The 12,993-nt window shown below is 39.6% G+C and overlaps 1 protein-coding gene across 1 annotated transcript; it reads right to left on the bottom strand.

Moving 5' to 3' along the window:
- Window positions 1-424: 424 nt before the first annotated feature.
- Window positions 425-12,793, bottom strand: SRP54 (signal recognition particle 54). The gene is made up of 16 exons (XM_080594870.1): window positions 12,596-12,793; window positions 11,886-11,999; window positions 10,368-10,459; window positions 9,654-9,738; window positions 8,615-8,719; window positions 7,351-7,417; window positions 7,208-7,265; window positions 6,359-6,509; window positions 5,357-5,505; window positions 3,939-4,039; window positions 3,747-3,833; window positions 3,264-3,337; window positions 2,913-3,021; window positions 1,989-2,159; window positions 1,430-1,525; window positions 425-886 (listed from the first exon to the last, which is right to left on the bottom strand). Exons 2-16 carry the CDS (start codon window positions 11,961-11,963, stop codon window positions 795-797), a joined length of 1,515 nt encoding a protein of 504 aa, XP_080450996.1. The 5' UTR covers window positions 11,964-11,999; window positions 12,596-12,793; the 3' UTR covers window positions 425-794.
- Between the last annotated feature and the right edge of the window lie 200 nt (window positions 12,794-12,993).

The raw sequence follows: 12,993 nt of genomic DNA, 5'->3' as shown, positions 1-12,993 counted from the left end.
TGGTCTGTCAGATACAACTATCTATGGCTATTTGAATTTCAATACCAGCACAAGAGTTTTATTTACTATATATTACAAACTATTTTGATAACAGAAGAGCTGCTTAATTGGCAGTCCAGTACGCAGATTTTCAAGCTGTCACATATACTGAAGATTTCTACATACATGTTTTAATTTCCTTCATTGTTTATGTAAAGGCAAAGACTGATAAGACTTCTGGAGAACAGTTTTTGTACAAAACTGACACCTTCAAAAATCTGAGCAGCAGCACCTCTACATTTTAGATGTTGCATTACAGTTATGTTACTGCTATAACTGTTTTGCTATAACTGTTTGGCATAGATAATTAGAAATGATTCAAATTAAGGAAGTCTCATTACATACTGATAAAGGATCATTATGAAGAATTGGAAGAAATAGTCCATTCCTGTGTTCATAATCGCTTAATTTTATTTTACAGTATATTTGTGACATTTTATGTTACTATAACCAAAGATCAGGGTTGTTTACAAATATAATGGCTGCCATTTAATGTAAACAATTAAAAAGTGTCTCTACATATTAAAATTTTACATCATGATTTTATTAAATTGAATTACTCTTTGTGCCATCAGGTATTAGTGGAGAGGAACTACTTTAAGCAAAAATAGTTTTCAGAAGTTAGATGTAGAAACTGAGAAGCCTGAATAAGATTTTAAAAGACCACTCCCCCATCACTGTAAAAAGGAAGAAAGTAATCCTTTCACTGAAGTCGCAACTAATAGTCAACCAAGTCCATTTTTATTAAGGCTTCTTTACATATTATTGAATCCCATCATGCCTTTCATATTCCCAGCAGCACCTTGTTGAAATTGTCTCATCATTGACTGCAATCCTGCCATGCCACCTGAAGAAAATAAGTGAGAAGATGCATGCGTTAATTAGTTTTGAAGGACAGCTATCTTGCTTCTAAAGTACGTGTGGTGTAAGGAGACCATCTCTGTAATATACAAACAAAAGCCCAATACTCAGCCAAGCTTAAATGGCTATCAAAATATGGACAACCGAGGAAGTAATTACATAAAGCTTAAAGTAGGTTTTAAGATGACCTTTGCATCAAGATCTAGACAAAGGAAAAAAAATTGAAGAAATCATCATTATCAGTTAAAAAGATTCCAGTATGGGAATCTTTAGTAAAAGCTTTAGTAAAAGCTGTTCTTGTCAAAATTACTTATTTAAGGCAAAGCTTGGAAGGGGATGGAAGTTCAGGAATAGATTTGCTTCACAACAGACATGCTTGAAGTCACTGTACTATTTCCTCAGATGTTACTCCAATTGCTCATTTTGAGAGCTGAATCCAGATGAGTCCCCTTCCTAAATTCTGTAATATTTCAAATAGATTACTGTAACAGGTAATCACCTAGTGAAGCTGTCAAATGCCGATACATACCCATATGATGAAGGACTCTTGGATCCATCATCTTTGCCATCTGTTGGTTCAGCTTGGCCAGCTGAGATGGGTTTACATTCTTTGACATATCACCGCCTTCAAGAAAATGGAAGAAAAAGTGGATTAAAATACAAGGCTAAAAAAAAAAACAATTTTACGTAATTTTATATTCAAATCCATTCAAGTCAATGATCAAAAATTACTACATCAACTACTTTGAGTAATTAAGGATCAACAGTCCCTGTCCCGCCCACATAACAGACTACAGTGTCAGTATTGTGGTAGTGATGAACTCTACCTCGATAAAGCCAAAAATACAGCAGTTTTCACTCCCAATTTACACATTAACATCATGAAGAACAGTATGGCTCTCACCAGTTAAATCAAAGAGCTTGCAAGCATCATGAAAATGAGTGACCTACAACTCAGTCCTCCTCTCCCACCACACCTCTCTCACCTTTCCCTTCTCCCAGCACCTAATCTACATTATGAGCTTCCTCTGTGTTCACATATCAAGTGACCTTCGCACTGAGTTAATAAGTGTTTTACTTTCTTTTACCTTTGAAGAGCCCTTTGATACCTCCCATCTTTTTCACCATCTGTGCAAATTTAGTGTATTGGGTCAAAAGCTCCTGGACATCTCTGGTAGAAACACCTGAACCTCTTGCTACTCTTTGGATTCTTCCTGGCTGCTTACTGAATACTTTGGCACCATCTGTACTGTCAAGTTCTGCAATTACAGCAGAGGAAGGAAAAAAACATTGTTAAAAGTAATGAAAACAAGTGCGCGCTCTGGATTAAAACTAAATTATCAGCACAAAAAAATAGCTATAGAAGTGTCAATGCAGAATTGTACAGAACTAATTGAGACAGAATATTCAAAGGAATAGCACAGGCCATTCCCGTGTCAATCAGAGTGATAGAAAAAATTGTCAGAATAAATTATGCTCTCAGCATACCTGGTGTAAGCCAGGCTAATAGGTTTAGCTCAAGGGTGAGAGCATACCTCTCCTGTAAGAGTTCTGGGTGGTTTAGAAACAGCACACCCTGAATTCCAGAGACTAGGCTATATCACTAAGTAAACTTGAGGGTGGAAGAAAGGTATGAAGAAATATGATAATGACAGATCAAAAACAAATCCAACTTTTTCATTTGCACATGTAGCATTAATAAATTTTAGAAGCACAACTACACTACAAAAAACAAAAACGCATTAATTATCAATGGAATGCTTTGAAATTCCATCTAGTCTACACAAGAGAGCAGCAACAAGAAGTTGTCAGTATATCTCTAAGTATTGGGACTTATTCAGAAAGTTTAAAGGCACAGGGATAAGTAACTGTTTATAAGACTGATAAATGCTCTCTTCCCTTTTCTGTCATTTTAGATGCTACCTTAGGTCCAACTTGTTTCCAAAAGAGATCTCTATAAATAGGCTTGTTCAACAACTGAGAAGTGAAATACTGGTTGAAGTTTGTTTTACCTTGGTCATTCATACTGTCCATTATAGTCATCAATTTCTTTAGCCTTGCCATTGATTCTTGTTCATTGCCTTTACTCATGAAGTCAGTTCCAAAACCAGGGATCATACCCTAGTTTTAAAATGCAAAACAAAAGCTGTGTCAGAACAAGCAAATCTAACTTTAATTAAGCAGCCAGAAATACAGACAGCAAGTTTGAGTTCAGCAGGTATGTATCGCAGTGGACCTTTTCGAAAAATATAAAGCACAGACTCTAGCACCAGTTTCACTGAAAAGTTTTTAAGCTCACAGCAGAAATTTGCCAGATATAAATGAAAATCTGATGAAGAAAAATGATTTTTGGGATAACTAACCAAGATCTGACTGAATGGTCCCATTTTCATGATGTTTTGGAATTGTTCATACATATCTCTTAATGTAAACTGACCTGAAATACAACAAAAAGAGAAGATTAGCAAAGGTCACACTAACATCTAGGTGTTACTTTCTCAACTATTTACCCTGTGAAAATAAAGAGCAATACTATACTGCATAAAAACAGATAAGTAAACATCATCTCTACCGTTAATACAGCTAGGCACACAAGATGGCACACACTCAAGAGTTTTAAGCTGCTTCATCAGCAGTTACAGCACTACCTGTCACTTGATGAAAAACATGACTATTTACTTGCTTGATGCATTTATTAGAGTAAGAACAACCATTCTGCAATGTGCACTTGAAACAAATTACTTGTCTCTACACAGACCGCAAATTAATGCAGTGGTCTGCATCTTGGAGGGAACCTGCCGTGATTAGTTCATGGTAATACATCTGCTATTCAGGGAACAACTTACCATGTTTGAGCTTTTCTATGAGTGCTTCATTATCATCCAGCTTTAACTCATTTACTTTATCTATCAATCCTTCAATATCACCCATACCTGGAAAACAAAACCAGCTCTGAAGTTAGCATTAAAAAATTACACTTTAACTTTCTATTATCAGGTTCAAAGTGTCTTATAAGTACAGTTGCATGTCATACATACCAAGAAGTTTGCTGATGAAAGGCTGCGTTTTGAAGGGTTCAAAGTCGTCTATGTGTTCACCAGTTCCAATAAAAATAATAGGACTCTTTGTAGCAGCAACTCTGCAGTGAAATATATGTATATATATATTATGGAATATGGAATATATTATGTCTCAGACATCATCAGCACAACACAATGAACACATCAACTCAATCTCCCAAGTATCTTTTTTACTCCCAAAAATTATTAATGCAGAAACATCCAACATCCATTTAGGAGGGGTAGCTGGGAATAGCTGACAACATTTCTTTAATTAGTACTTTGTAAAATACAAACTGTTTCTTCCACACTCTGCTTTGACAAATCACCAATAGATACATAAGTTGCATTTTCTTTGCCAATTTTCAGAAACTTGAGAGGATAGAAAAAAATAAATCGTGCCCATTCTACCCTAATGTAGGGAGGTCAGATGACACAAGTGTTGATTAATTTTTCTTCAGGGTTCCTCCTACAGACAACAATCTCATTTTCAACACAGGAAAAAACCTTAGACATGAGAAAAATCAAAACCTTTTCAGGAATCAGTCACTGACACTAGCTTTAATCGAACTCTGCTTCCAGTCTACAGAAAGTACAGAATGGCACAGCAGACGACGTATACGAGTACATGACAGCTGGAACTCGCTTTTGGTATTTTCATTTTACTCTTAAATTTAGTGTTCCATTACTGTGCTATAAATAACAGCAAAATACATATGGCAGTTTAGGAATTCTAACACTTAAGATCCAAGTCAGACACATCTCTGCTCCATACAAAGCTGTATCACTCAAGAACAGTTGGAGATTAATCTAACTTAGAAGATAATATGGCATGTTCTAGTCAACAAAGGATGTCAAGATACAGCACAGCACATAAGCGCAAGAAGATGGAGTTCAGAAAAGCATAACTGCAGATTCATCTTTTTACCAAGTTGCTGGACACTGAAAATTCAGAAACTTCATTTGCATCACAGCTTTAAGGCCATTAGATAGGACTAGCTAAATTTTTTTCCCTTTTGGAAAAATTATGGGCATTAAATGAGAAAGAAAATTTTTCAGGTAAGCCTTATCTATTAAGCTCAAATTTGTACTTTGCATCTGATATGCAAGATGCAACAATTGTTTTTTGCTGTTCTCAGAAGACAGAAGTCTGATGTGTGACAATACACACTACTGCATTGGAAGTACATCGTAATACCCAATTCTGATTCCCACTGAATGTCAAAAGGTCCACTGAAATTAGGATAAAAATCTAACTGTTACTACTGACATTTCTAGGTTCCTTGTAATGTGACAGTGACACTTTCCCAAGACAGGTTTCTGTGAGACACTAACACATTTCATGGTTGTACACCCACAGCCAGACCTTGGACACCCTGTTATATCACAATACTTACGCACTAAGAGCGCCGCCTCCTTTCGCATGTCCATCAAGCTTAGTAACAATAACGGAAGCTACATCTACTTTGTCTTTGAAAGCTTTAGCTTGAGCTTCACAAGCTTGGCCAATGGAAGCATCCATCACATAAACAATGTTATCCGGTTGCTAAGAGGAAAAGAAGAGAAATTTGTTTCCTGCTTTCTTGGACTGTGTTGATGCGTTATGTTCAGTAGCAGAACTCACTGTAACACTGTTCTATGAGCAGTATTGTCTAAGGACCATTTGAAGCCCTTACGCTGTGCTACTATTTGTGAAAAACTTATCTACAACACAGAATATTAAACTTTAATAGTTTTACAGTTTTTATTTATGTTTTGAATGATTTTAGCTAGTACCTGAGCCAGTAAGCTAAATAGCATCTACAAGCAATGAACATCTTCCATTTGGTTTTATATTAAGAGCTTTATGATGTTCATTTCTCTGAAAACAAGTTACCGTTAACAGGAGTTGTGTGGGAACTGTCACATTGTTATGCGAGATCACAGAATCAAAAACTAGCCAAACTCTTTAAAACTCACACGAGAAACACCAGCTTCATTTACATACCCAAGCTGATGAACGTTCTCCAATCATCTTTTTTGTTTCAGGGCAAACATTCATAACAACCACAGAAATGTAGTACACAGCTACAGAAAAGAACCAGTGTGGTCTGATTTTATCTAGTTTCTTAATGCAAAGACCTCAAAAGGGAAAGTTAAAGCAGTAAAACTGCAATCTAGTTATATGCAAGCACCCCTGAATTACAGATCCAAGAATTAAAACTGACACAAAGCGATCAAGCACTGATCATCCAGTCGTGGTTTATTCATATCAGTTTGTAATTCCTAACACATTCTAGGTGTTAAAAATGCTGACACATTCCAGAAGACAGAAAACCACACAGAACATTGGGAGATGAGCAATGATTTGTACTCAAATTATTCTAACAAATGTCAATGTGTTTCTTGAAACTACTCACAATGGCATTAGCAACTTGTAACATCTCTTCAAACAAGGAGTCTTCCTGTTTGTGACGTCCACTGGTATCAACGATGATTATTTCAAAGTTTTCATTCTTAAATTTCTCAACACCTTCTGAGGCAATAATTACAGGATCCATTTCTGTGTAACTGATCACAAAGATACACATCAACATGTATGCAATTCCTTATCCTTAAGCTAATTAAGGATTTTATTACTTGACTGTGAACTTATTAAATCTACCTAGATTTCAAGATGGACTTCCTTTATATCAAGCCAAAACTGATTCAGATTATGCCTCCCTAAGCCATTTACCCTTGAAGTCCGGTGAACTGAAGCACAAAGGACTGTCTCACCTGCTGAAGATCGTGCTAGTTTCTGCTAGCCTTTCTCGGACGGAAGTTGTAACTAGGCACCTAGACAGCGCACCTCCAGCAAAGCTGGAGCTCATACGGAAGTTTAATAAAAACTATATTAGTTCTACTGCTGCCACTACCTGACAAAAATTAAGGGCCAAAAAATCACATCTTTTGATCTGTAAAGATGCTAAGTGGATTATTTCCTGAAAACCTCAATCTGTCTGGTAAAGCCCTGTAAACTTGCAAGCTGAGAGAACATTTAGGGGATTATCTCCAGATGCCTGATCTCTTCTTACACTCACTCTACCTGCTACTACTGACAGACAGAATATACTGAGCTAGACAGGTATTTCATCTCATGAGAGCAAATATTTTAATAGCCTATTAGTTAGGCAACACTGAATGGGACTTTGTGGGAGATGTTCAGTAAGGAACAATATCTCGTTATAATTGAGCTGTTCTTCAAACAGATTCTGAAAGATACTTACCTCCCATAAAAGGGAATTCTTGCTTTTGTGGCATTCTGCTTTAACTGGTCAAAAGCACCTGTAAGACAGGTATGGTCAGGGGGCTATTTAAAAAAAACAAAACTCAGAGAAAGAACCATATCGTTAGAAGCTGTTTATATTACCTGCTCTGTATGTGTCTGCACATATTAAACACGTCTTCCAACCTTTCCTCTGGTAGAAGTATGCTAACTGTTAAAAGAAATCCAAACAAGTAGTTACACCAAAATCCCACTAGAAAGCATGGCACTATGTACCAGCTTGAAGTACATACTGAGGACACAAAATCAAGCCAGCTTTCCTATAACCGAGACCACCTAGTAGCACTGTGCAAGTATCAACTTGTTAGCATGTTAGAAAAGTATGTTATATAAATGATTAACATGGTTAGATGAAAATAGTTGATTTCAGTTTCCTGAGCTAGGAATGGCTACAAATAGCCTCTGTTCCCGTTTTGTTAACTCCTAGATTCTGCAGATGGGATTAGCTTTCAGAAACTACCCAAAGCTGTACTGCAACGTGAGCATTTCTTTGTTTCTTCACTTCCAGAGGAACAAAGATATTTCATTGCAAGGACATGTTTTAAAGCAATGGATGGAAGCCTTACTGCCTTGTAACACTTGTAAGCTTCGCTAGTACAACATACATTCACAGAACATTTGATTCACCCAAAGACAGACTTCCAAAATACAGTTTGTCTACATAAACACTAGGAAAGTCTTATGAAATCAGAGCAGTGATATATTCAGTACAGCTTATGTCTGAATCTCACAGAGAGCAGGTGACCAAAAAAAGAAAAGAAAATACACAAACATACATCAGTAGTCTTCTTCCATAGTATGATTTTTTCCTTCCCCAAAACCATTGTAAATAGGTTAAGTTACAACTGCTCTGAATTGTGCCTTTTTTTTTCCTTGAGGATATAAATCTAAATTTCCTCAATAAACTCAGGGCTGGAACAGATTTCACAGCACCCATTCATGCTCAGCTGAGACACCTAATACAGAGGCCAATTTCTACTTGTTCCCCTAAGTAGGTAATAGAATGAGATAGGTTCTACTCAGAGTACATCTTAAATCCAGGAAGATTTAAGAATGGAAAGAATCTGTGATCCACATACAAAATTCCTTCATTAGGAGTGTAGTTTTTGAAAAAAATCTTGAAGGAAGTCCTGAAACCATAAATAGTCTCAAAAGAATATTACTTTGAACATTCATCTCATCATAGAATCCCCTCAGCAGAAGTATTTCTACAATGCAATCAGTCAGTACTTTCCTAGCGATAAAAGCAGCATGGGTCACAAGCAAGCCCTACATAACGTGTCCAACCACACCCTCCTTCCCAAGCAAAACAAAACAACACAACACAAACAGGTTCCGTGCAAGTTACCTTTGAACAGGTTGTTGTTTTACCGCTTCCTTGCAAGCCAACAAACATGATAATGTTCTGTTTTCCTTTGGTAGGTGTCCATGCTTTGACTCCAGGATCTACAAGCTATAGAACAAAGTATACTGTGTGTTGCAGATCTGAATTTCAGAAGCACAGAACAGTTAGCGTCACATTCCATGGAGAAAGACAATTTTTTGTATATCTGGGTCTTAATTTGGCTTAGACGCTTACTGGTTTACAAGAACAGCCACAGCCCACGCAAGAAATCTGTAGTATATGGTGTTATACCTAACCATTCTGTGACCGTAACAGTGCTTCTTTCTAAGGCCAAGCACTAAAGTCAGGGTGGCCTGCATATATGGCACAAATATTACAATCAGCACAGAAACATGACCTCCACCCCACCATCACTGCACTAGATGGACCTCTTCTGATGAGAGTCCAACACTACAGAAGACTTTTTTGGGTTAGTGCCTCACTTCTCAGTGAGTAGAAGGTGAATACATTCCAGGGAGATATCATGTGGGTGAGCACAGACTACGGAAGAACAAAACACTACACCGTTAACTGGCGAGAGGACAGAATACTGGTATCAGGGCAGTGACTTGACCAAGCAGGCAGGTTAGAATTTGCGGTAGAGAAACTGCCTGGTTGTTACTTATACTTTTTAAAGTAGCTTTAATAAATCTTCATTAAGGTAGCAAAGGCTTGTTTCTGGGACAACCAAATACAGTAGTCCACAAGTTTGTAGGCCATTACCCTTCCTTCGTCTTCACATTTCAATTGAAAAGCAAGCATAGCTGAACTTGAAGGTTACATTGAGGTTAGTCTGAGAGAGATGCCTTGAAAGTAAAGTTCTGATCAGAAAAAATACTGTTTGCATAGTAAATAGCATTAGAGCAGAAAACATGACAACCCAGATACGCAGAACCCCTCTTGGGACCACGTGGTAACCTTAAAGCTTAGCTTGCTACTGTAGTGCTCGCACAACCCAGGCTGTACAAGAAAAGTGATGTAATAGGGAATTTTGAAGTCCTACTTTAACAAGTTCCTTAAAGACAGCGTGCTGAATCATTTTCCTTTTGTTAAGGCCAGATGCCATCTCTTCAAGATCAATTGCAGACCTGAGTTGAAGAAAACAGTTTTAGTACAACCAAAGCCATGAAATACTAATATAACTTAAAGCATCCTAATATAACTTAAAGCAACCTAATAGTAGTGAAGTCTCTGCAGCTGGAGCAGCACTCTGATATTTGCTTTGAGTTTTCAGTTAGTGCACATTCAAGAAGTGACATACATTAGAGACATTGCTTCTGTATGCAGGATGAAAACATGTTTCTGGAATACTTGTCTTTCAGACTCACATATACTTGAGTTACACATCTGAAAATAGCCAAGGTAACAGTCCTGGTCATATGCACGGATCTATTTATATCCGGCACAAAACATATGAAGATGAGGTGTCTAGGCAGCAACAAAGAGCTTGTTTACTCTTCCACTGAACTGACATCAGTTTTTCAAAACAAGCGTACAACAGCAAAGACTGGCTAAACTTGAGGAAGATTTCTTTTGATGGAGCTGGCAGGACATTTATTTTAAACTAAATATTTCTGTAAAGTGAAAATAGGGGCTTACAGGTGAACTGGGTATGTCTAAGAAAACCATAAGCAAATTGGAAGTTGCTCTTCTGTAACCTCAAGTTACAACTTTTACAAACATTATAAGTTAAATTTGTTTTGATTATTTGACTTACTTGACATTTTCTCTTAGTTGCTTCACAAGTTTAATATTAACGTCAGCTTCCAGTAGTGCTGTACATACTTCTTTTAACATAGCATTTAAAACCTTTGGAGTATAAAAGAGAAATGGTTTTACAATCCACAGCATTGACTAGCCCAGTATTAGTTTCAAATAAGAATGTGAAAGTGTATTTATAATCTAGTAAAGGCTTTTATGAATTAAATGCATGTGGTACCATTATTATACCAAGTGCCACATAAGGTCCGCACATTTGTTCATTTGCGAATCAAATTTAAATCTGAAAGAGAATGGAGGCTCCTCAACTTGTAATATTCAAACTACAAAGTAATGCAGAATGCTTCCTATTGCATTACGGAGGATGGCAGCTTGTATGGTAGCAATACTTCCTAAACTTCCCTACAGCTACTCCTCAAAAACAACTGCAACAGAAAGCCACAAACGAATTTAACGCAATCTTGACAAGCAAAAGTATTCCCCCAATACAAGGTGGTCACACTATCAACGTTTTCAGCAGAAACTGGTATGTTGCTCTGTGGCATGGCTTTGAGGCAAACAGGTGCCTCTGAAACCCAGATTAGTTGTTTTAAGACTTGTCACTTTGAAAAGTCTGTAACAGAAAGGGTTTTTTTTGAAAGTAACACCTGAGTAGGTGGCCTCATTTGCACAGCTTGAGCTCTTGCAGCAGAAAAATCTGCATTGCTGAATAAATGAATTGGGCCATATTTGACACAGTTAAAGTTCTGTTGTCTCCTAGCTTAAGACTTGTTAAAGCTTTTGCCCTGTGCACAAGTTCTAGAACTATGCCAACTCTACAAACCTTGATAAGCTTTCTTTGTAGTTTAAGCCACAAACCATATCTTACCACCTGAAAAGTTTCTAGCAATTTATTTACTCCTTGGCAGTTCCAAACCATCACATCTGTTAGTTTTCAATCTTGCTTTTCAGTCTTTGTACCAGAACACACTTATTTATCATTTCATGTTTTGATTTTTTTTAAAAATACAAACTCTACTAAGTCAAGCAGCTTCCAGAACCACACACGCTGGCTAGAATAGAAAGGCAGTAACCACAACAATCCTCACATTTCAGAGGGCAGGATTTACACTGAAAGCTATTTCTCCTTCCATGCTCCAACTTCTAGCAACCTAATACACGTCCACAGCGTAGCTGAACACAAAAGTTGCAACACTGTACAGTCTCACACCGTACATCCCAACCAAACGTAGCTGCAAATTGCCTCCTTCAGCGTTCCCCTCCTCAGAACACCACTGTCCAGGAGTACAGCCACCAGGCTCCGTGACCATGGGACCCACAACCTCTGAGGCCTAAACGTAGCTCTGCGTTTTCGCTGTACTATCAGGGGTTATAAACCTCTAGCTAGAAATGTTATTTGAAAGAAAAAAAAGAGCCCAGGGATTACATTGACCCGCTTCAAGCCTCTCATCAGCCTTATCTATTAGAACTTCGCTTTCTAGACGTTACAGAGGCATCACATAGGTGTATTACAAACCTCTTCATTGATGATGGTAGCATTGCTCAGTGAGCGCAATGCTGAGGTTATTTTTCTTCCGAGATCTGCTAGAACCATTTTGGCGGCTTCAGGTAGAACTTCAAAGAGAAGAACCTGAAAAGAGGAAAAAAAAAAACAAAAACAAAAAAAACCACACACAATTAAAAAATAATTTAAAAAACAAGTTGAAGCTATGCCTTCCCAAATGAATTATTCCAGTAAATATTAGGTTAAGAAATCAGCTTTGCACTCCAGAAAGCAGGCAAGTTTCACTTTGCCAAGTTATTTTTGGCAAATACTGGGCTGAAGTTAATTTCGGGCTATCCTGATGGCCTACTTAAAAACAGAAGCTCCCTCCTGCAACTAGGAGGCATTTCACTCTCTGGTGTGCCTGTGCATCAAATTCAGCAGGTCAAACACTGCTCAGGCAGACTTCCACACACCTTCCCGTTACACAGCCGCCCAGGCCCAGGCCCGCTGGCGGGCCGCCGGCAGGCTCAGCACCCCCGACCTGCCGGGCCGAAGGGCAGCCTCCCCCCCCGGCGCCGCCCCGCTTCACCCGGCCGCCGGCCCCGGCCCCGGCGCAGCTAACCAACCGCTCGCTGCGAGGCACACCCGTCCCCGCAGCCCCCCGGACCCCTTGCAGCGGCCCCGCACCGGAGCGGGGCACGCAGCGAGGCCGGCCCGGGGCGGTGTCCGCGGGCACTCACCGGGCCGGGCCGGGCCGGGCCGGGCCTGGCGGCGCTGCGCAGGCTCCGCGCTCCGGCAGCGGCGGGCGCTCCCCGCCGACCGGCGAAACGTCACCACTCGCCCTCACCCCCGGCGCGCTTCCGCCGCCGGGGCACCCGCCAGCCGCCGCGTTAAGGTCGTGCCACGCAACGGCGTGCCCGCGCCCCGAGAAATCCCGCGGGACTGCGCCGCTCCACCTTAAGAGCAGAGGGACACGCAGCGCGCCCGGCAGGGGAGGGGCCGGGGAAGGGCGGCCCCGGACGCGCGTAGCAGGGCTTCATGGCCGGCCTCTGCGCATGCGCGGCAGCGGGGTGTGGGGGGATGCGTGAGGCGCAGCGCCCCCCGGCGGTGGCTCTGTGGTACTGCGGGTGCCGAGGCT

The sequence above is a fragment of the Anser brachyrhynchus genome (assembly GCF_964034855.1).
Source record: "Anser brachyrhynchus genome assembly, chromosome: 5".
Classification (NCBI taxonomy): Eukaryota; Metazoa; Chordata; class Aves; order Anseriformes; family Anatidae; genus Anser; species Anser brachyrhynchus.
Note: the sequence above shows the minus strand (reverse complement) of the source record. Positions and strands in the feature narration are given on the sequence as shown.